This window comes from Phyllopteryx taeniolatus, chromosome 4 (genome assembly GCF_024500385.1).
Source record: "Phyllopteryx taeniolatus isolate TA_2022b chromosome 4, UOR_Ptae_1.2, whole genome shotgun sequence".
NCBI classification, from domain to species: Eukaryota; Metazoa; Chordata; class Actinopteri; order Syngnathiformes; family Syngnathidae; genus Phyllopteryx; species Phyllopteryx taeniolatus.
Genome location: NC_084505.1, coordinates 13694003 through 13717154, shown reverse-complemented (window position 1 = coordinate 13717154; position 23152 = coordinate 13694003). Strand labels below are relative to the sequence as shown.

General features: G+C 42.2%; 2 protein-coding genes across 8 annotated transcripts; one reads left to right on the top strand and one right to left on the bottom strand.

Annotated features, from left to right (window-relative positions):
- Positions 1-49: 49 nt before the first annotated feature.
- c4h22orf23 (chromosome 4 C22orf23 homolog) lies at positions 50-21119 on the bottom strand. 6 transcript variants are annotated; one of them, XM_061769733.1, is made up of 8 exons: positions 20918-21119; positions 16963-17940; positions 5084-5225; positions 4909-4971; positions 3411-3584; positions 709-852; positions 313-413; positions 50-170 (listed from the first exon to the last, which is right to left on the bottom strand). In XM_061769733.1, the coding sequence occupies exons 3-8, from the start codon at positions 5154-5156 to the stop codon at positions 84-86; spliced, it is 642 nt and encodes a 213-aa protein (XP_061625717.1). In that variant the 5' UTR covers positions 5157-5225; positions 16963-17940; positions 20918-21119; the 3' UTR covers positions 50-83. The 6 variants fall into 6 exon arrangements, with proteins under 6 accessions (XP_061625717.1, XP_061625721.1, XP_061625718.1 ...); XM_061769737.1 differs by having other exon boundaries at positions 16963-17160; XM_061769734.1 differs by having other exon boundaries at positions 16963-17149.
- On the top strand, positions 7993-14677 carry klf1 (Kruppel like factor 1 (erythroid)). Of its 2 annotated transcripts, none has more exons than XM_061769726.1 (3): positions 7993-8843; positions 10936-11725; positions 11801-14677. In XM_061769726.1, exons 1-3 carry the CDS (start codon positions 8781-8783, stop codon positions 11974-11976), a joined length of 1029 nt encoding a protein of 342 aa, XP_061625710.1. In that variant the 5' UTR covers positions 7993-8780; the 3' UTR covers positions 11977-14677. The 2 variants fall into 2 exon arrangements, with proteins under 2 accessions (XP_061625710.1, XP_061625711.1); XM_061769727.1 differs by lacking the exon at positions 7993-8843 and adding an exon at positions 10432-10849.
- Positions 21120-23152: the final 2033 nt, after the last annotated feature.

The window sequence follows — 23152 nt, the reverse complement described above, 5'->3', positions numbered from 1 at the left end:
TACCTTTATTTATTTGTTGTGAATGTAATATGACACACTTCAAACACAACTGCTTGGTCACTGTGACCTTGTCCTTGCAAATGTCACGATCGCTGATCCATGCCCAGCTCAGACACCATCACTTCCTGATCAGGATGTTCGCCATCCAGCATCTCCAGTTCCCTGATTTTCTGGAAAACAGCCCAGAAATTACGTAAATATCCTACGTGAAAAGCACAACCGGATCTCAGAGTTTCCCGTAACTACATATTTTTTATTTCATTAAGCAATGACATTGTTTTAATTGAAGCAACGTGACATGAAACTGTTTACCTGTGATATCTCTGTGTTAATGGTGTGGATATACTGCTTGTCCTGTCCTAGAGAGGCCATATAAGACAGGAATTGGCTTCTTTCCTCAATCTCATCCAGAACTACAAAAGAAAGAGTTTTTTTTTTTTTTTTGCCATCCACAACGCTACCTATTGAACCTCCCACTCAATGTGTCTTAATGATGACGCAGTCGAATAGAATATAGCAGCATGACAGCACGGATCATACTCAAAGCTCTCCATGAATTTTGCCACCCTCTCATGTTTCTGAACTCGTGATGTGTGAGCACCAGAATGATGCAGCTCTTGAGATCACAGTCCAAATTTAACTTAATGCCAGACTTGTTCTACCTTCCTCAATATGTACCAAGGCTGTGTGCATACTGTTCATCCTCACCTTCCTGATAGCGGTCAATCTCCTCAGTTACTTGAGGCTTCAGATTTGCAGCAACGTTTTGGGAGGCTGCATCCTCTGGTGATTGTTCATGTCCTGTTGCCAAGATGTTTTGAAGCCGCCTCTTCTCTTTTTCTCCTAAGTCTCCTTAGATCAAGTTGGACGAGTTTCAAAGGATAAACAGTGCAAAGTATTCAGGCTCCCTTTAATCTCAGTCATTTGTTGTCATCATCTACAGTTAGTAACACTTGCAGTGGATAGAAAAAGTCTACATATCCCTGTTCAAATCACGTTTTTGTGGTATAAAATGAGCTCAAAATAAATCATTTCCAAACTTTCCCCGCCATTAATGCAGCCTATACCCTGTACAAGGTATTTGAAAAAATCTTTTTGAGAGGGAAAGTAAAAATAACAGAGATAATGTGGTTGCACAAGTGCGCACACCTTGTAACTGGAGATGTGGTTGTGTAGAATTAACCACTCACATTAGAAACTAGGTTAAATGGAAATCAGCACACACCTGCCACCATTTAAAGTGCCTCCGATGATGTCAAAGTAATAAATGAATAAATGTTCTAGCATGCTTTTCCAGACATTTTTGTGGTCACATCTTACAGCACAAGCCATGGTCTGCAGAGAGGTTCCACAGCATCAGAGGGATCTCATTGTATAAGACAGGAGAAAAAGTATAAGACAGGAGAAATGTACAAATGAATTTCCAAGACTTTGAATATACCATGGGACACTGAAGAAAGTCATCACCAAGTGGAGAAAATATGACAAAACAGTGACAGTAGAAAGAATTGGACGTCTCTCCAAAATTGATGAGAAGACAACTGGTCAGGGAGTGCGCCAACTGCCAAGACAAGGTATTGAAGGCAAACACATCTGGGCACATACACATATCAAAGGGTTCCTGGGGCCCTGGTATGGGATCGGGAGGGTGTGGGTGTCGGATCGGGTTTCAGCACGTCTGTGCTGTTTCCTGGTCCGTGCGCCCTGCCCCTCCGCCCTGCCTCCCCCCCTGGATTTTAAATGCATCACACACTCCCCATGTTTTAATGCACCCCATACACCTGTCTCTGGGGGGCGGTGGGTCGTGGGTGGAGGGGGTTTGGCTGTTAGGCAGTAGTGCCTGGCAGCCCTGCCCCCACGCCCTCAGCTCACTGACCTCTCCAGATTTTAATGCGCCACACCACTCGGGGGGCACTGATACACTGGGTAGGGCCAATGACTGACAGTCAGGGACCTGGCAGTCATAGTAACGGGGGGAGGTGGGTCTCACCGCCCCTCGTCTGATTGGGTGAGGTCCTCAGCCGCCGCTGTGCGGCCACAGCAATTACAGGACACTTCTGTCAGTCTTTTCGCATGTAAAACGGTATCAATTTACTTGCATGTATCCGCAGACACACACCCCTAGGACTATTTCACTGGGTGTGGGGTCACGCACTTACTGCGACAAATAACTCATGAATATGCAAATCGCTTGTGTATCCCCTCACTTATACTCTCGTCCTGTAGACTTTTATAATTCACATAATTAATGCCAGCACGCTTTAGTTGTACAGTCGGGTTCACGACCCTTGTCCTGCATGCTTCTCCTCCTGTCCTTGTCCTGTTCTATCTTGTCCTGTCCTTCCCTCACAGGGTGTAGCACTACAGCCCCATGCAACACTCATATTTAATGTTTCATTGTTGTAGATAATGTAATGATTTACTTCTCTCATCCTGTTTACAATTAGTGTTTTGCATTTTGTCTTTGTTTCTCTCCCCCTTCTAGAAACGTTGTTCTGTTCGACTGATCAAGTCTGATTCTCAATAAACCTCAATTATAATACCACAGCGGAGGCTTAAAAACTCCACTGTGACACAGTAAAACTGTTCCGGCATAAAAGGGATACAGATTTTCCATTCTGCTTGACCTAACAGCCGAACAGGACAAAAAAAAAAGACAAGGTATTGAAGGAGCTTCAGCAATTTGTGGCAAGTATTACCGGTAGCTGTTTATTACATGTGATAATAACCTCCCATCTTCTTCATATGTCTGGGCTATGAGGTAGGGCGACAAGACTATGAAGACATGAAGAGGTAGGGCCTTATCTACAAAGTAAAACATCCAAGACACAAATACAACACTGCTCATCACTAAAAGAAGACTACCGTGTACCTGCTGTAAAGCATGGTGAAGGTGAAGGTGAAGGCAGCAGCATGCTTTGGGGCGGAGCCTTCATCAAGGTGGAGGAAATTATCAACAGCTGGAAATTGCAGTCAGTTTTAGCACCAAACTGTCAGGCTTCTGCTAGAAAGCAAAATAATGTTAGGAAAAGCCTACAAGAACACCTGAGCTTTTTTTGTGGTTAATCACAGCCACCTTAAATGGTGACAGGTGTGTGCTGACTTCCATTTAACTTGAGCTTGGAAATGATTAGTTAACTCGCAGCCAAATCTCCAGTTATACAAGGGTGTGCATACTTGTGCAAGTACATAATTTCAGTTGTCATTTTTACGTCGCCTTTCTAAAAGCTTTCTTTTTGCCCCTTGAGTTCCAGATCACATTAATAGTGGAAAAACGTTTTTAAATGTATTGTCTTGGTCTCATTTTATAAATCACAAAAATCTGGCATTTGAACACGAGTGTATGGACATGAAACAGTTGAATGTTTTTTTTTGTTTGTTTTTCATTGTGGCTTACTGTGTAGACGTACTTGTTGGAGCAGGACAGAACTTTTGTCGGACGTAGCTGTTTCCAGAGCGACAACAAAGAGCACTCCGTCTCTGAGGCCGGCCTGGGGGAGGTTTCTGGGAGCGTTGACTGGTTTTAGGCTGAGGAGAGGAAGCTGATGATGAAGGCTCAGCGGTCAGTGGCAAGGCTGAGCCATCTGTGGGTGGAACATTAGGCTTTTACAGCTGCAGTATTACAAGGTTCCTAAATGGAACCACTAATGTAAGAAGAGACTGCTATAACCGTGTTATTGTATTAGTCATGACTGAAAACAGCCCAGTGTTTACTTTTTTTTTTTTTTAGGGGGGGTTTGTGACTGATTCTTATTTGAATAAAATATAACAAAATGATACATCTAATGATATACAGTCCACTCACTGGACATTTCATTAGGTAAACCTGTACGGTCTAGTAAGATCCAACACACAGATCAATCGCTGTTCTGTTTTTCTTAACAGAGATGATGATCAGTTTTGATTGACCACCAGAAAAGTATTCATTCAACATGTTACTAATATGGTTGTATTTTCCAGTGGATTCCATTAGTACTGCATGTAGTACAGTAACTGTTGCCAACGAATTTCAGATGTTGCTAAATGTGGCTAAATGACATTGCCATTGCATGACAACGTCATTTTGTACTTGCGTACAACTGTACAGAGATTACACTGTGGTATTACTCAAATTGACAGAAAAATGATTTGAAATTTGTATTTATTCAGATTAGTTTGTTGTCGTCATGTTTTATTTGTAAGAGTTGTATTAACAATCCCTTACAGGTGTTTTCCCATTTCTTATATTTGTGGCTATATTGTTTTGGTTTTAACTGTGGGTGTTTAACTATTTATGGGCACTTTAGGCACTGTGATGGTGTAGATAAAGCACTATAAAAATGCAGTCCATTTACCATTTAAACATATCAAGGAAATTTAGTATTGACTTGTGAGTGAGTGCATTCGTACTATCATTATCATGTAGTATCATTACTCAAGGCTTTAAGCACTTTTCAGCTTTTAAGTGCTACTGTGTGTGACTGGCAACTGTGTGGCTTTGTGACTTTCGAACCAAACAATTGTAGTCTGAAATAAATGTTTTGAAATTAGTTGACGTAAAACATAACTCACAATGCATTTTTGCAGCTAAGCTTTGTATTTTCCTGACTGTGTGACAAGGAACATATTTTTGTCATTTAGAGGGAAAATGTGTGCATTTTATCATTTGAGTCAATTTTCAAAAGTTGCCAATAGAGTCCAAACAATTTTTTAAAGTAGCTAAATTTGTTGGGGCTTGCTAAGGTAGTCTGAAAAGTTGCAACTAAAATGGAAAGTTGGCATTATCACTGTAAAGTATCACACCACTGTAAACTACAAACAGAAACAAAGTAGTTCCTCTGATAGTGAGCATTTTGATAATATGATATACTGCATACAGTAAATAGATTGTGTAAGCGCTGTTGGCTTCTCCAAAGGCCTCAAACTTACTGTTCAGACAGTCATTGATCTGCTTTTTTTGGAGGTTGCTGAGCGTGAACTCCTGCATCATTGCTGTGCACAGACAGAGATGAATACAGATAGGGTGCACTCAGTGACATCACGAGGATGATCACATATGTATTGACCTTTATATAGTGTAAAAGTCTTTTTTTGTGCATGTTACATGTCAGCAGGTCCCGGGTCTCCTTGCTGTAGTGATGGCCTCCTCTGAGTCCGCGCTGTGATGACGTCTCCATCTGTGTGAGGCACTTCTCGACTCAACTTCGATGTCTTTTTCCCCTCCAAATTACATCTATGAGCTTGTGCTTCAAGCCAATACATGTGATTTTATATTAATTAGATTAGTCTTAAAGCTGGAAAATAACAGTGAGCGCAGTGACATTGAGGAACATGCACAATGAAGCATTAACAAAGAAGATGAACCAGATTTAGAGAAATAAGATATTCCCCATTCATGGCCTTATTTAAGAGAACTGTTTGATGTTGTCGACTCCAAGAATGATTCGTGGCAAATATTTTGTGTCTTGTGACTGACTAAAAAGCACAAGCAGGTATTTGAAAATTCTCCGTCTAATCTGAACAAAAAAAAAAAACACATACAGGTAAGTTTTGTTTTTAGTTAGCAAATGTAAGCAAAGCTATGGAAACGTGTAGTTTGGATAGGGTTAGGGTTATGCTCGCTAGCGCTTGGTTTAAATAATCAACATGCGACACAAATTTTATTTCTTCCTCTTAGTACAATCGCTAAGTGAATAAAAGAGGCCGGGATGACGTGAGCATGTCTCACACACGCAGTTATTAAAATGTCACAGTTTTCAGTAATTTACCTGTTTCAGCCGTCCAGTATGGCGTCGATGAGCTGGTGTTTGGTATCCATAGCAACCAAGAAATAGCACGCAATAAATGCCTAAATGTTTAATTGACGGGCTGCTTTTGAAAGGCATTTTAACCTCATACACGCACGTCTACTGAACTATGAACACAAAAATACATATATGTACAGTATACAGTATATACAGCATATCAGCCTGGAAAGCATTAAAAAACTGCCGCAAGGGGGCGACAACGGCGTAATTTGTTAATAACGCTCAAGGATTACATTTGTAGCGTCCGTGAGGTTGTGGACAACTCCGTTATACGTTGCACAGAATGAACCATCAAGTATGCCTTGTGATGCACATACTGTATATGTACACAGGGCACACAGACAGACAGACGCACACACAGAAAACTGCAGAAGAAGAAAAAAAAACATCCATCTACCCATTTTCTACACCGCTGGAGCCCGTATCCCAGCTGACTTTGGGTGTCAGGCAGACACCCAAACTGGTCGGCAGTCAATTGCAGTACAATTAAACATTCACATTTACAGCTATGGGGTCTTCCAGGGACATCACTAGGATTTATGGATAGGGGGGCTGAGGCCCCAGGAGATGCACAGGATCTGAGCGAATGTAGCGTGCGAGCACAAAATTACAAAACAGCTAACAAAGACTGAGAAAATGCTTTCATTTTATTTTTTTTTGACAAATAAAAAATAAATACAACATTGGGTATACGTTCAAAGTCGCTATTAGATTTGTTGTGTTATTTCAGTCTTAAGCACCCCTAAAATAGGCCTAACAAGGCCCTTGGGGTCTTCAATTGTGCTGACATGCATGTTTTTGGAATATCGGAGGAAGCCGAACCTGCAAACTCCAGACAGAGGGGCCGAACCTCAAACTCCAGACAGAGGGCCTGAGTTGAGACGCAAACCCAAGACCTCTCAACTGTGAGGCAGACGTGATAACAACACATTTAACCCCAAAATGCTTAGTATGGTCCTTTATGAATACCGAAATGGCCATTGATAGGAAAAAATGTTCACCACCCCTGCTATATATGAATGCATGAAGGTTTTCACACAATTTCTCCAAATGCACTTTTATTCCTCCCTCAAAAAGCACAATTTTTATAATAATGAAGCACAAATGATCTCAGACTTATTTGACAAAAAGCTCATTGATTTTAAAGCCCTTCAGAATGTTCTCCTTTTACTGGAATGAAGATGTTAAGCGAGCCTGACAACCACAAGTTTTGCATTTTGAAGATGATGTCTGTGCAGTCGTCAACCGGGGGAGAGAGAGTGAGTCTTTATCAGTGATGGGCTGGTCATGAATTATCTGTGCAGAGGCAGCTGTCTGTCAGCAGATAAATACTAACTACAATATAATCTCCTTTCATACACACTTCTCAGAAGTCAGAGCTATACGTGACCTCTGTGTGTGTTCAATGTTATTGTTATTGGTAGATCTTATGAATTGGCTATTTACTTGTTACACAATTAGATGGCGATATAAATATTTTGGAATTCAAGACGGCGGCACGGTGGATGACTGGTTAGAGCGTCAGCCTCACAGTTCTGAGGACCTGGGTTCAATCCCCGTCCCCACCTGTGTGGAGTTTGCATGTTCTCCCCGTGCATGCGTGGGTTTTCTCCGGGCACTCCGGTTTCCTCCCACATCCCAAAAAACATGCATTCATTGGAGACTCTAAATTGCCCGTAGGCATGACTGTGAGTGCGAATGGCTGTTTGTTTGTATGTGCCCTGCGATTGGCTGGCAACCAGTTCAGGGTGTACCCCGCCTCCTGCCCGATGACAGCTGAGATAGGCTCCAGCACGCCCGCGACCCTAGTGAGGAGAAGCGGCACAGAAAATGGATGGATGGATGGAATTCAAGACGATTAACAGACCACATTTTGTGCGTGAGATGTTCACAATGCACTACTGTGTGCCAAATCATGCATTGCCAGTAATCTTATAGTTACCAATGTTTGCATGAATTTGAAACAACATAGCAAAGCTACCTTATTACTACCTCTTCAGTAATATCCTACTGTGGATGTGATAAGTAAGATCATTCACAAAGGCTAGTTGTTCATATTTTCCCATTTTTTTTGTGTTTAATTTGACATGACGCAAATAAGTATTGGGACGCCAGTACTACAGGATGTGAAAAAAGAAAATAATGGAGTTGAAATTGAGTCTTTGGATAATTTTTGCACTTGAAAGACAAAGTAGGCTATTATATTGGCACCAGTAATCCATTTTATTCAGTTAAGCCTAATTATTCATACCGTGGGCAAGTGAATTAAACTTTGTTGAATATCCTTTGGTGTCAGATGTGATAGAGATATTCATGAAAATTATTCAGCATTTGAAAATGATGCATTACCCAATTTTGAGAAAATATTATCTTTTGCATTCTTCAACAGGGTCCTGGTATAGCATAATGTAGATAGTGCATTCTTATCAAGTATACATTAAACACATTGGCTTTATTGATAAAGGGTATTATTTACTAATATTGCAACATAACTTCTATTTTGTTGTCATTTGCATCGAAAAGTTAACCTAAATTATAACTCACTCAAAACTTGATTAATTTGGGTTTACTGGATCTGCAATTAATTTGTGATTAGGCCACATCCAAGCATCTTGATCGCACAGGTAGTGTAGATACAAAATTCTAAGACATTTTTTGGGGCAATTGAAAATCTTGAGGCAGCGCTCCACCTCCTAACGGTCCAAAGCGACATGAAAAAGAGAGATTTGAAGTTTGAGTCCCAGCTGACAGAGATAGACAAGCGTGAGGAGGGAAAGATAGCGCAGAGGAATGGTGCAAAGGGGGCATCTTGAACAAACTGTTTCTCAAGTCACTTTGTGAACTGTAACTGTCATGAGCAGCTTGGCGAGCCTGTGAGTGACTGTCGTTTACCTGAGGGACAAGAGGATATTAAGGCAAAGAAGATTCAAAACAAAACAAAACAAAAAACCTGACTACTGCTGATTATTGTCTGGCTTTGTATCCAAGTGCTTCATGGCTGCCACCGAGGCTGTGCTCCCTTCCTTCAGCTCCTTCTCAAACCTCTCTGACATTAAAGTAAGTATTGTTTGGACTTCACTTGTTATACTTACACATAATGCCTGGAAAGAGTCAGCACTAATCTAGTGGGCTAGAAAGAAAGTAGGGTGTAATGTTGAACATGTGATTATTCTTGAAATAATGCTCAGCTACTGACCAAGCAGTCAAGCGGGCCATTGAACAGGGCATGAAGGACTTCTTCAAAGTTCAAATGTGCACAAGATTCGCCTCACCAAGTCGTGTGACATGCTGCCTGCTGACATCAGTAGCGTTAAATTCGGATTTGCCTTTCAACTGAAATGTTATCAAATTCCCCAGAGAACAACATCCAAAAAGTTATTAACTGTTAAATACCACATATGAACTTACATGTATGATTAAAAATGCACAGTAGGTACTGTGCATGAGTCTCATTTACAGTAGGTTGCGTCAATGACCTTTTCACAGTGGTTATTTGGACAGTGCAGTACAATCATAGTAGAGCAGCTACAATAAGCAGGATTACACCAAAAATTCATTATTGATGCAGGAATTTATTTTCACTGTGTTAGGCAGTTGGTCATCATGAGACATGTCCAATTGTCCAGAATGCTGGTACCACCTGTCTGTTGGGCCCTCCTGCATGAACCAGAAACTAGCATGCTAACTAATTAACAGATGGGTAAACAAATACAAAGACAACAGTCAAATGTGTAAGTTGCTCGGCCTTGGCGAAGGTCTAAGCTTTACTCGGTCAGAATACCGTACGGTTATCATAGCATTGCTAATCTAATGTCACGGCACGTCATACATTTGCATGGTCACTTGTTGCTAGGATGAGTTCGTATGGGCATGAATGATGTCATTTCCTCTAACTTGGAAACATGGTGTTGGTGGCAGAGAAATTCACACAATCCATCCATCCATGCATCCATCTATCCATTTTCTACAGTGCGGGTGAGAGGAAGGTCTATCCCAGCTGATTTTGGCCGAGAGGTGGGGTACACCCTGGACAAACCACCATGCACACCTATGGGGAAAAAAAAGTCTTCAATTAATCTACCATGCATGTATTTAGAATGTGGAGGAAGTAAAAACCTATACAAGTAGGGGAGAACATGTGAACTCCGCATAGAAAGGCCGATGCTCCGATTCAAACCCAGAACCTCAGAACTGTGTGGCAGATGTGCTATCCACTATAGCATGGAACAGCTTTTAAATAGATCTTTAAATAAAGCCTCAATTTTGTTGACCACACCTCGCACTTTGTACACATTGGACCTCAATTTGATATACCCTTGATCCCTTTAGAACGCACTTCGATCGCATTACGAATGAGTTGGTCGCATATATTGTTGGATGGACGTCTTTTGAGTCCATCATTGGACAAAATGCAACTATTGGACTTGGCGATTTTGTTAGACCCAGTGTGTCCACCAAGCAAGGTCCCTCCTCACCATGCAGCGGCGACATACGGCCGGGTAGTCGCCCCTCAACGTCCATCCGTCTATTTTCGATACCACTTAACCTGTTCAGGGTTGCGGCGAGCTGAAGCCTATCCGAGCTGACTTTGGGCGATAGGCAGACTACACCCTGGACTGGTTGCCAATGAATCACAGGGCACATATAAAGACTGAAAAAACATTCACACTTGCATTTAAACGCTCACTAAGTGGGAACGCTGCCTGCACAGAAGACCGGTGAATGTACCTCTACACATGAGTGACAATGTGAATTTTGCAAATGAATCACTTCTCCGTATGAAAGCTACACATTGAAAAGAAAGACAGCTGTGACTGCTACATCTGGTGGGTCACTGCACCCACAGCCCCGAATGCACGAGTGAGTTTCCACTGACTGCAGAGACGCTGCTACACGGTAAGCAACCCAGGCAATTTTAGATGAAGGGGGGGAGAAGACAGCTGGTAATGGTCCATATCACCGACACAACTGGACACCCACGAAGAAGGAATCTCCCTAATGGGGCCCCTACTAGCAGGCTTGACAACAAACAGACAACAAAATGAAGCAAACTTATAACTCAGGTGTCAACAATTCTTAAGTTCTTGCTTTTCATTCCTCCCCCCTCCCCCCACTTGTTTGTTAAAACCTTTCTTCCCAAACATCATAGGAGTGGAAGTCTGAGGACGGGTCGCCACCGCTGGGCCCCGAGCAGCTCCATCTTTCCCAGGAAATGAGCGGGGAGCTTCTGGACGACGAGAGCCAGGCTTCCTGGGACATCGAGCTGCTGCTGTCCGAGTGGAGCAGCCCCTCGCCGAACCTCAGCCCTTCCCTGGACCGTAGTGATGACAGGATCCAACAACAGCTGAACCAAGACCGAGTGTATCATGATTCAGGCATGCTTAAGGACCAAACGGGTCAGGAACAGATGGACGTTAGTCTCATGGCCGGGTTTATGTCCCCGACAGCATCGTTCCAGCCAAATGTGTATCACCAAGGTTACAATAATGACCCAGCCGGTCGAATGTCAGCTACCAATCATGTAGACCAGTTTGGGTTCTCCCAGGAAAGACAAAGCTCAGGGAGCCTAAGTGAGGTCACATCCTGGGAATTTAATCCGTATTACCCCCCACAGCATCCTTCTTTGGTGGCTTTCCCCGACGGCAGGTTCATCCCACTCCAAGCTGCGACCTCCGACACTCGACACTACAACTACCCCTCTCACTTCTCCCACAGTGCCAGCCTTTTCTGTGACTACACGCACAGCCAGGCCAGTGGTCGTTTGGGCCTACAGCAACAGATGGTCAAACCGCAGCTTCCCCCTGGCGGAGTGGAGGGGAAGCGCGGGCGAAAGTCTACCGGGAAAAAGAAGCCTGCCATCCACAGCTGTGAATACCCAGGCTGCAGCAAAACCTACACCAAGAGCTCGCACCTTAAAGCTCACCTTCGCACACACACAGGTAAGCCCAATGGCTCAGTCACAGCGCCTTAACATGACTTTCTTGGCTATTATCACATGTTTGATACTTTTCCAGGGGAAAAGCCTTACCATTGCTCATGGGAAGGCTGCACCTGGAAGTTCGCCCGCTCTGATGAGCTGACGCGTCACTACCGCAAGCACACGGGCCAAAAACCCTATGAATGTGCGCTCTGTAAGAGGGCCTTCTCCCGCTCTGACCACCTAGCTCTGCACATGAAGAGACACACCTGATGCTCAGGATGATGTCCAGTCACACACTGAGTGGCCATTTCATTTGGTACATATCTCAATTGAAATCCAATACAGGCGCTTTATCAACAATTCTGCCTATGCAAAGATAATATGGCTAAATTTTAAATAATACTGTCAATGCTCTGCAGTTTAAACTATTAATTTAAGGGAATTCTAAACCTTTTTTTGTGAGGGTGAACAATTTACACTTACCCAAAAGGTTTATAATTACCTGTACTAACAGTTCATCCTGTAAATATACAACAAACTATGTTCCCAAAATAATTGAATATCCTTTCAAGCTAATTTTACATTAACCTTAAAAACGAGACTTACAGTGGGTACGGAAAGTTTTCAGACCCCCTTAAATTTTTCCGTCTTTGTTATATTGCAGCCATCTGTTAAAATCATTTAAGTGATTTTTTTTCCTCATTAATGTACACAGCACCCCATATTGACAGAAAAAAAATTGTATTGAATTTTTTGCAGATTTATTAAAAAAGAAAAACTGAAATATCACACAGCCATAAGTATTCAGACCCTTTGCTGTGACACTATATTTAACTCCGGTGCTGTCCATTTCTTCTGATCTTCCTTGAGATAGTTCTATACCTTCATTGGAGTCCAGCTGTGTTTGATTATACTGTTTGGACTTGATTAGGAAAGCCACACACCTGTCTATATAAGACCCTACAGCTCACAGTCCATGTCAGAGCAAATGAGAATCATGAGGTCAAAGGAACTGCCTGAAGAACTCAGAGACAGAATTGTGTCAAGGCTCAGATCTGGCCAAGGTTACAAAAAACATTCTGCTGCACTTAAGGTTCCTAAGAGCACAGTGGCCTCCATAATCCTGAAATGGAAGACGTTTGGGATGATCAGAACCCTTCCTAGAGCTGGCCGTCCGGCCAAACTGAGCAATTGGGGGAGAAGAGCCTTGGTGAGAGAGCTAAAGAAGAACCCAAAGATCATTGTGGCTGACCTCCAAAGATGCAGTCGGGAGATGTGAGAAAGTTCTAGAAAATGGCTGTCCACCAACCTTCACCATCCAACCTGACAGAACTGGAGAGGATCTGCAAGGAGGAATGGCAGATGATCCTCAAATCCAGGTGTGAAAAAGGTGTTTCATCATTCCCAAAAAGACTCATGGGTGTAATAGCTTAAAAGGGTGCTTCTACTAAATACTGAGCAAAGGGTCTGAATACTTATGGCTGTGTGATATTTCAGTTTTTCTTTTATAATAAATCTGCAAAAATTTCCACAATTCCGTTTTTTTTCTGTCAATATCGGGTGCTGTGTGTACATTAATGAGGAAAGAAATTAACTTAAATTATTTTAAAAAATGGCTGAAATATAACAAAGAGTGAAAAATGTAAGGGGGTCTGAGTATGCCCGCAAAGTCTACACGTACATGCGACAATAATTCTCCCAATTTTTTTCCCCCTCCAAGGCAGATGTTTTATGACGTTGCCACAAGATGGCGCCAAAGCACAATGTTTCCATTATACATGGCTTGACGCCAACTTTATCAGCGAATAACCGATGTTCTACAAAAATCAAACTGTATTGCATCATACTGGGAAGCATTTCTGCGACAGTATTACCTTATTTAGCTACATGAACCAGGCAATATATTCCAAACATCTCCCAGTATGTTGCAGTGTAGTTCAACCCCACTGTAATTTTGCCACAATAATAAAAATAAAACATTTGATAAATGAATACCTCCCTGACAGTGTCGCTTTAAACTGAGCGTTGTTAATATCTTGGGAAGGACATAATTCTTTCAGATATGTACAGATATGTGTGGCTAATGTGCTGTCCAGTAAGTGTGAGCTTTTTGTTTCTTCAAAGGGTAGTTTCCATTTGATGTTGCTGAATGTCATTGTCTTTGATTAAAATGGCTGGTTGACAAGACAATGACTCTTGCAATGCCGTCTATTGCAAAGTGGCTTAAAATTGTGTTGTTGCTAGAATAATATTTCCGCTTTGATAATGTTATTTTCAGATTTTTGTAGCCTGTACATTTCCTGTGATAAATAGCAGAAGTAATTTATTATTGAAGATGGGAGAATGTTATTATTTTTTTTTTATTCAAATATTCATGGCTAACTGCAGAGCCTCGTATTGAAGCTGCAATCTGTTTATGATTCTAAAACTAACTATTCACATTTGTGACCAAAGCCAGAAACTGACAAATTTTTAATATCATGTGAAAAATGAGCTAAGCTCATAGATGGCCCAGTAGGCAACCCAACATGAGCAAACACTGTACACATACGGTGCATGTAGACAGTAAACTTGAACACTAACACAAGATCTACTGAAAGGTGTGTAGGTTTTAAGATTAGGCACTCACGAAGTCTTGACCACAGTTGAGATGATATCTTTGTTCTATTTCGCTCAATTCCTTCCATTTTTTCCTTCCACTGCAGTTGTTGAGATTGTAATTATTTGATTAACAATTTAACTTGGGGGTGTGTAGTAGTGTGTTTGTCTGGAAGGATCTTGACTGAAGGGGGAAAAAAATGCACGGTGTCTGTGTATCTTTTGTCAAGTGACCTACATATTTATTGACATTTTATATGCTAGATATTACTTTTCTTATTGCTTTTTTACATTTACATGTGCTTTAAAAGTCTTGATTATTGCTTTCATTGTCATAGTCTAATAAAGATCACTTTTACCTTTAATACCACTACCCAGTTTATGTTATATTTAATGTAAATCATTTACTTGTTGGCTTTGTGGGCTGAAGACTCAGGTATGCTTGATTAGATTCCATATGGAAATGATTGGAAATGATGGAAGCTTTTCTGTCTTGAGCCCCTTCATTGTGTAAAATTGTCGACAATGAATGGATGGAGGGATGTTTCTAATGTTGAAAAGGCAGGTCACGACCTCATCTTTGGAGATCATCTCTCTCTCTCTCTCACACACACACACACACAGAATTGCATGAGAACACAGTCAATATGAGATGTTTGGGCAAAAGTTTATTTGTGCGATTCATTGTTAGAGCTCTATTCGTGCAAATATTGTAGAAAATTTCCAAACATCCCTTGTCTCATTAGGGTCATGGGTGAGCTGGAGCCCACTGACTTTGGACAGGTCGTCAGCCAATTGCAGGGCACGTATCGACAAAACAACCATTCAACATCACATTTATGCCAATGTGCAATTTAGAGTTTTCATTTAACCTAACATACATGTTTCGGGGATGTGGGAGGGAACTGGAGTACACAGAGAAAACCCACACAAGCACAGGAAGAACATGCAAACTCAACACAGGAGAGCCTGAACTGAGAGTCGAACTCAGGGCCTCTCCAATGTGAGGCAGATGTGCGAACCACTAGGCTATATACGTACACACACACATATATATATAAATATAAATATATATAAATTTAACTTCTTTAGACAAGAATGTTTCCCTATTTTATTAACTTGTATAGTGCTCTTACTGTGAAGAAGAAAAAAAAATCTCTCAACACTATCAAAACAATGTGTTCCCATAGCTTCACGAATGTTGTGAACTCAACTGGGTGACAAAAAATGCAAAATTAACTACTTCTAATATCCATCCATCCATTTTCTGAGCCGCTTCTCCTCACAAGGGTCGCAGGCGTGCTGGAGCCTATCCCAGCTATCATCGGGCAGGAGGCGGGGTACACCCTGAACTGGATGCCAGCCAATCGCAGGGCACATACAAACAAACAACCATTCGCACTCACATTCACACCTACGGGCAATTTAGAGTCTCCAATTCGTGCATGTTTTTGGGATGTGGGAGGAAACCGGAGTGCCCGGAGAAAACCCACGCAGGCACGGGTAGAACATGTAAACTCCACACAGGCGGGGCCGGGGATTGAACCAGTCATCCACCGTGCCACCCTAATTCTAACAACTGAAAAAAATCCACCTTACTTGTATCATGTCCCCCCCCCAGATTAGACAGTGAATTGGTAAACATCAGAAATTGGTGTTTTCTTAACGTATACGCCATGAGTCATTCTTGGATCGGACACAATCCAACAATTCTCTTGAATAAAATCCACACAATTCTCTTAAAGGCCACTGATAGGTAATATCTTGCTTCCTCAAATCTGTTGCGTCATCATGGACGAATGTAACGCGTTCCTCCATTTCACTGCTGTCCATGGTTTCTTTTCCACCTTAGAAGTCCCCAAGAGCTCAATCAATCAATTAATCAATCAATCAACCTTGGTTGACTTTACCTCTCTGTCTCTTTTTCCATCATAGCCTCATGCACAGAGGGTGACAAAAGTAACGAGCCTATTTTGGTCAAAGAACAAAAGGAGTAGAAAGTATAGATATCGGTAAATAAATACTCAAGTAAAGTACAGTCGCCTAAAAAAATCTACAAAGTACTGGTAACTAGTAGAACATCAACTTTGTTGACTTTTTCCAACCTTGTAAAAATTATTATTATTTTTTAAACCTGTCCTGTTCAGCTGCATGGCCTTGCAGAATGGTGGATCTGTATGCCTTTGTGCTGGAACAGTTTTGCTGTGCAACAGGGGAGTTTGAAATACACCCTATTCTTATTTTTAGATTTTTTTTTTTTATTATTCTGATGTTTATTGAAAATGCAGCCGGACAGAAAGGTTTTAGGGGACAGACAGGGGGACAGAGTGGACAAGGGGAATAGGGGTGAGAACCACAGCAGAACAACAGTGAGACAGTCCAGCAGAGGACCCAACCAGGGGAACGCCACCGACCACCCAAGACCCAGGGAGGTCCGGAGCCCGAACGGTCCGAAGGGGAGGGGCAGGGGCACCGGACCACCGCCCACCACACCCCCCCACCACCCACCCAGCGAGCCCCACCGCTGCCACCACCCCCATCACCCCCGGAGAGCATGGGGGCAGCAGCCATCAACAGGGCCCAACGCAGCAGCCAGCAGCCACCCACAAAAATAAAATAAAATTTAATAAATGAAATAAAATCAAATCTCTCCCTCACCGTGTGTATTTGCTTTTGCCACCAGGCGATGCCACCGCTGCACGCCTAACCCTCACAGCCTGCAGTCCTGTGGTTCAGTTGGACGTGGGAGTGTCTGGGCACGACTTGCGATCAGGTCTCTGTGCAGTCATCACAACGCCCCCTCTTGGCTTTTGACCTGAGGCCTCCTGGGTGTCAGCTTTGCCATCTAACACAGTTCTCAGTTCATTTCAAGTGAGAGGAAAGATGAAGGTTATTGGGAAAAGCGGAAGAAGAAAAAACAAACGCAGGTCCTCAGACTACTGGAGGAGAAAGCGCGTCTGAGAGCTGAGCTGCTCGCCATCAAGTTCCGTTATGGCCTAGTTAAGGACTTTTCTGATGTTTCTATTGGGACACTCATTTAGTTGACTCCCAGCTCAACGTAAGGCTCTGATAAAGCATTAGACCTATATCAGACATACTCTAGCAACCACCCATCACAACACAGCACCATTTGTGAAAAGACACAGCCTCAGTTGCCATCTGATGAGGTTGGAGTGTCTGCTTTGTGCAGTTTAAATGCACGCATGACTGAGTTTCTGGAACCCACTTGTCCTAGATCCTTTCCAAGGGAGCTTTGTGCATGCCTACAGTCCCCATCCCTTGTGATTGCATGACAGTCCTGATGAAAACATCCCAAAATCACCTGACACTTTTAAGAGCCTCCCACACAAGCTCCGCTTCAAAGCTCCCAGAAGCTGGCAGCGAGATGTCTCCACCGTCAGATCGTACACTCACTGGACGGCTTGTAGCCAGAGTTGAGCTTAACGAGTACGAGAGGAATCACCCGCATGCAGCACGAGAGGATCCGGATGACGGTCAGGTGGTGTGGTCCAGTGAGTAATATCAGAATCCGTCTTCGAGGGATCCATCTGAGAACATCGATCTCAAGTCTTCGAGCAGCTCTCTCTCTCAAGAAGTGGCTCAACTCAAGCAGCTCTTCTGTCAGCAGCTGCTCTCCTGGAGTGTTTGGAAACTAACACTCATTTGATAATGATCATGATGATGAAGATTTAACACCGAAAAAAGATATGCTCACAAGTAATTTTTATCTAATTCAATGACTCATTCAAAACACTCAATAAATAAAACTCAAACAGGCAGTTATTCGTTGGAACACTTCCATCCCACCGCTTCTCTGTGTGTTTGCTGTATCCATGCTATACCCGTATTAAACATCCATCCATCCATTTTCTGAGCCGCTTCTCCTCACTAGGGTCGCGGGCGTGCTGGAGCCTATCCCAGCTATCATCGGGCAGGAGGCGGGGTACACCCTGAACTGGTTGCCAGCCAATCGCAGGGCACATAGAAACAAACAACCATTCGCACTCACAGTCATGCCTACGGGCAATTTAGAGTCTCCAATTAATGCATGTTTTTGGGATGTGGGAGGAAACCGGAGTGCCCGGAGAAAACCCACGCAGGCACGGGGAGAACATGCAAACTCCACACAGGCGGGGCCGGGGATTGAACCCCGGTCCTCAGAACTGTGAGGCTGACGCTCTAACCAGTCGGCCACCGTGCCGCCCCGTATTAAACATTTGAATAAAAAGCTGGTTAATTATTATTTTTTATTTTCGCTATATATACAGTAGTTGGCGTACGAGGCATGTCTGCTTCGTATGTACTGACATTTCAGGTTCGAATCGCAGTTCTGGCTTTCTTGTGTGGAGTTTGCATGTTCTCCTCATGCTTGTGAAAGATTTTTCTGGGTACCCCGGCTTCCATGGATGTTAGGTTCATTGAAATTGTCTGTAAGTGTGAATGTGAGTGTGAATGGCTGTTTATCTTAAGTGCCCTGCGACTGGTTGCCGACGAGTTCACGGTGTACCCTGCCTCCCACCCAAAGGCAGCTGGAAAAGATCCAGCTAATGAGGACAAGCAGTATAGAAATGGGTGGATGGCACAGTATGTAAATTTAACAATGAAGGATAACATTTTAGGATTTAATTTTGTTAATCATCAGAGGCTGGGTGTCAGTACAACGACTGTAAATCACCTATAGCACATATACATTTTTCAGCTGACCTGTTTAGAAAAGTTCTACTTTTTAACGTTATACTGTACATTACATGGTTTTCGACTAACGTTGCCACTGAAATTGAGGTAGAAGAGAGCGATGGTGCATAGACACGGGGAGAGCAGCAAGACGCTGCATGAGTCATCCACCACGTCAGAAAGAAAAGCTATTTTTATCTTTGAAGCCACTTTGGGGGAGACTGATTGGCCAATGTGCAGAAGAAGGATGAAAGTTCAGAATATATTAACAACTTGAGAGAATACAAATCTGATATCAGAAAAAGAATACTGTATAGCATATAGGTGTGGGCAAACGTTTTGGCTAACATTGACTTTTAAAATTTGACAGGCGGGCCAAGCCAGGAACTGATGCTTACATTTAAAAAATAAACAAACAAATACGGCATCGTTGTGTTAAAAACTTTTTTTGCCCGTGCATCAAAGTCTGGTGTTAGTTTTATTGTGGCAATTCTCAGAACACATCTGAGGTGTTCATCACTCAGCTGGGATCTGTAGGATGTTTTGTTGGTGTTCATCACACTAAAAGTCTGTTCACACACAAATGTAGAGCCAAACACCACCATCATCCTTTGTGCCTTCTTCCCGATTTTTGGAAATTTGCCTGCGCTTCATGAAGCATAAAACTCATCCAGTTTGAGAGTTGAACTTCTCTTTTAAGACAGTATCACATTGGAGATCAATCAGTTCCATCTGGAGCTCCCGTGGCGCTGTTTCAGGGTCTCGTGTGACTGAATCTTGGATGGCAGTTTATCAGATAAAGGTGTTCTGCTGAGCCTGCGAACTTGATTTTAACTGCTGAGCCATAGCCATCAGTTCCTGTGTTGACTGGTTCTTAGCATAATCAGCATGCTTGGTAGAAAAGTGACGGCTGATGTCATATTCTTCTAAAACCCAATGGTTTCTTAACAAATTAGACATACAGCCTTTGACCAGAATTCAGTGAAAAAGTATTTAATAGTCCAGTCACTCAGCACGCACTGTCTACTTTTCTTTTCTTTGGCTCACTCGTGGTTGAAGAAGGGTTCAGAGCAGTAGCAGAGTAAAAACAGAACAGGCAAAGTCAAGTCAATGTATCACTGTACCTACTGCGCTACCTGGTGGAAACACTGGGCATTACAGCACAACCAGGTGGAGCCACTCTGCATTACAGGACAAGGTCAAATGAATGTCGTCATGATTTTGATATGTTTTGTACCAACCTATAGCGTCAAGATGACCTATACTTCACTAACAATATCTCTATGTATTTTTTGCTCAAGAAAATAAAATTGGCAGTCATTTCCAATAATAAAACTCAATTTTGGGCGCAATCGGTTGCCCTGGCTGACTTATTGCCTTGGGAACGGCCATTTTTTAATTGCAAAAATCGATACGGCCCCATGTCTTGGCGTCACGTCACTGCATAGCAGGTGTTGACAAAGGAATGTACTATATTGTAAAGTGGCAGTATTTACTCATATTTGCTCATATGTCATAGTTGTCGGGGGTAATCCCCCCCACCTCCAGAATAACAACTTTTCAGGAAATAAAAAAACTCTTGCTTGAATTTCCAAACAATGCTTTGTTCAAGTTGGTATTATACCGTATATTGCTATCATATACTGTTGCACACTCACATCAACACAACGGCACTCCAAAATTATGTTCAGTCGCTAATCTAATATGCTAAAAAACTGCATTATTATGGTGTCATTGATTAAAATGGTACAAACACACACACACATCAAAGTCTGCTGCGGTCACACAACGCCACCACCGTACAAAAAGCCTTTAAAAAGAAACGCCTGTGCGATGTCATCTTCCCAAACTCTTTTTCAAAGGTGAGCAACGCAATCAATACAACATTGAGCTGACAAAACGCGTGTATATGAGTGGAAATGAATGTGCAGGCGCTTACCTCCATGGCTCTTGCGACTTTTTTCTGGAACGAAGGGTTACAGAAATTGATTTTAACCAAACAAGCCTACACAAATGTATCTAAGCTCACTATTTTCACTTGTTATTGCCTAATACAAACATCCAGAGATTCAATATGGGTCAAAATTACACCACAGAACACACGCTAGAAATGTACTTGTCTTCTGTTGCTGACGTCACAGGCTAACTTGTTGTTTTCGACAAAAATGTGGGCGGGCCAAAAGCCAATGTGCCAATGTTCACAGCATAAAGAGTTCCTTTAACAATATACAGGGGTGCCATCAGAAATACAGCCCTGTGAAAAAAGTATCTTTGGGCCCAACCTCTAAATGCCCAATATTGAAAGTACAGTTCAATTTTCTAAGGCCATGTCAGTCATGGCCCCTTCAAAGCCTCATCACTTTTCTTCCGTGAGTCTATGCTTTCAACTTTATGGGACCAGTTTGAGAAAGGCCCTATTCTGTCTATCTGACAGAAAGTTCCATAAAAGTTTTCTTGGGAAAAACTTGAAAACATCAATTCCATCAAACACTTTTGGAGACCCAAACACATATCCTGCAGACACACACAACAACTTGTAGAAAGTCTTCCTTGAATAGTGAATTTGCAAAAACTAGACCATTTGAATGTTCTCTTCAATGTTCTCTTCTTCCAGGTTTAATGGTCAGGTGTCACATTACATTTGTTCATATTTTGACGGCACATAGAACACATTTTGATATTGGTCAAACAATCTGCTTCACAGCCACCATTGTTCTTTATGAAATAATTCTTGATGAGGTTGCCACAGATCACAACAAAAGCTAAAGCCAATATGTTTTCATGCACCTATCCATTCATCCTCTCTCTCTGTTTCTCTGTCTCTCTCACAAACACACTCACACACACACACAGACACAACATGTTCCATTTTCATTTAGTCTGGAGTGACCCCCTCCACCGTGAGCCATATAGGAAGGAGTTGGTTGCTAGGCAGGCACCATATCACGGTAACCAAGGGAATGTCTAGTGAGTGTTGGGGGTTGGTGGTTTTAACAGCATACTACTGGTGGGGGGAGGAGTGAGACAAGTTCAAGGCCTCTGTTCATAACCATGATCTAATGTGGTGTGTGCGCATGCCTGTGTGTCAAGAGTGAGAAAGCAGGGGGAAGGGATGTAAGAGAGAGTTCTGATGTAACTACTCAAAAAAATGGTGGTGAGGACACAAAGTACTGTTAGGTAAGCATTCAGATGATCAAAATATCTTCCAATATGGCTCTAGCGGAAGGTCACACTGGAGACCATGATCCGTACATTTACCCATATTCCTAAAGTCATATCAATCTTTATCAGTTACATAGCCCATCACACAGCATGTTGAATGTCAATATGGTATGAAAGCAATGTTGTAACTGGCCCAAAGTGATATGCTTTTGTGCATCCTTATGTGTGTAATAAGGCACAATGCAGCCATATCAGTCAACTACCTACCCAATAGTTCAAGCATGGATGAACATCTGGCTTGGAAGCTAAAGCAAAGCAAATTTATTTATATAGCGCATTTCATACATAAGGTAACGCAATGTGCTTCAAATGATTAAAAGCATTTAAAACAAAGAAAAAAAACAGCTTATAAATATTTAAAACAAAGAGAACAAATTAAAAGTACAATTAAAACAGCGTACAGTGCAAGAAATATCCTTTAAAAATGGAAATGCTCTAAAAAGCATTAGAAAAAAAGAAGAGTTTTTAACCTGGACTTAAAAACATTCACACTTGGGGCTGATGTCACTTCTGTTGGCAAATTATTCAATTTGTGCAGCATAATAGCTAAATGCTGCTTCACCATGTTTGCTTTGGACTCCATGCTCCACTATTTCACCAGAGCCCTACTGGGTTTATATTCCATTAGCATTTCTTTTGTGTATTCAGAACCTAAACCATTTAGTGATTTATAGACCAGTAGCAGAACGTTCAAATCTATTCTAAAGCTGACTGGGAGCCAGTGTAAAGACTTTCGAATTGGAGTAATATGCTCTGACCTCTTTGTTCTGGTCAGAACCTGAGCTTCAGCATTCTGAATGAGCTGCAGCTGTTTAATGTTCTTTTTGGGGAGTCCAGTCAGAAGACCATTACAATAGTCCAGTCTACTTAAGATAAAAGCATGGATGAGCTTCTCCTGCTCTGCTTGGCACATGCAAGCCTTCACTCTGGATATGTTCTTCAGATGGTAGAA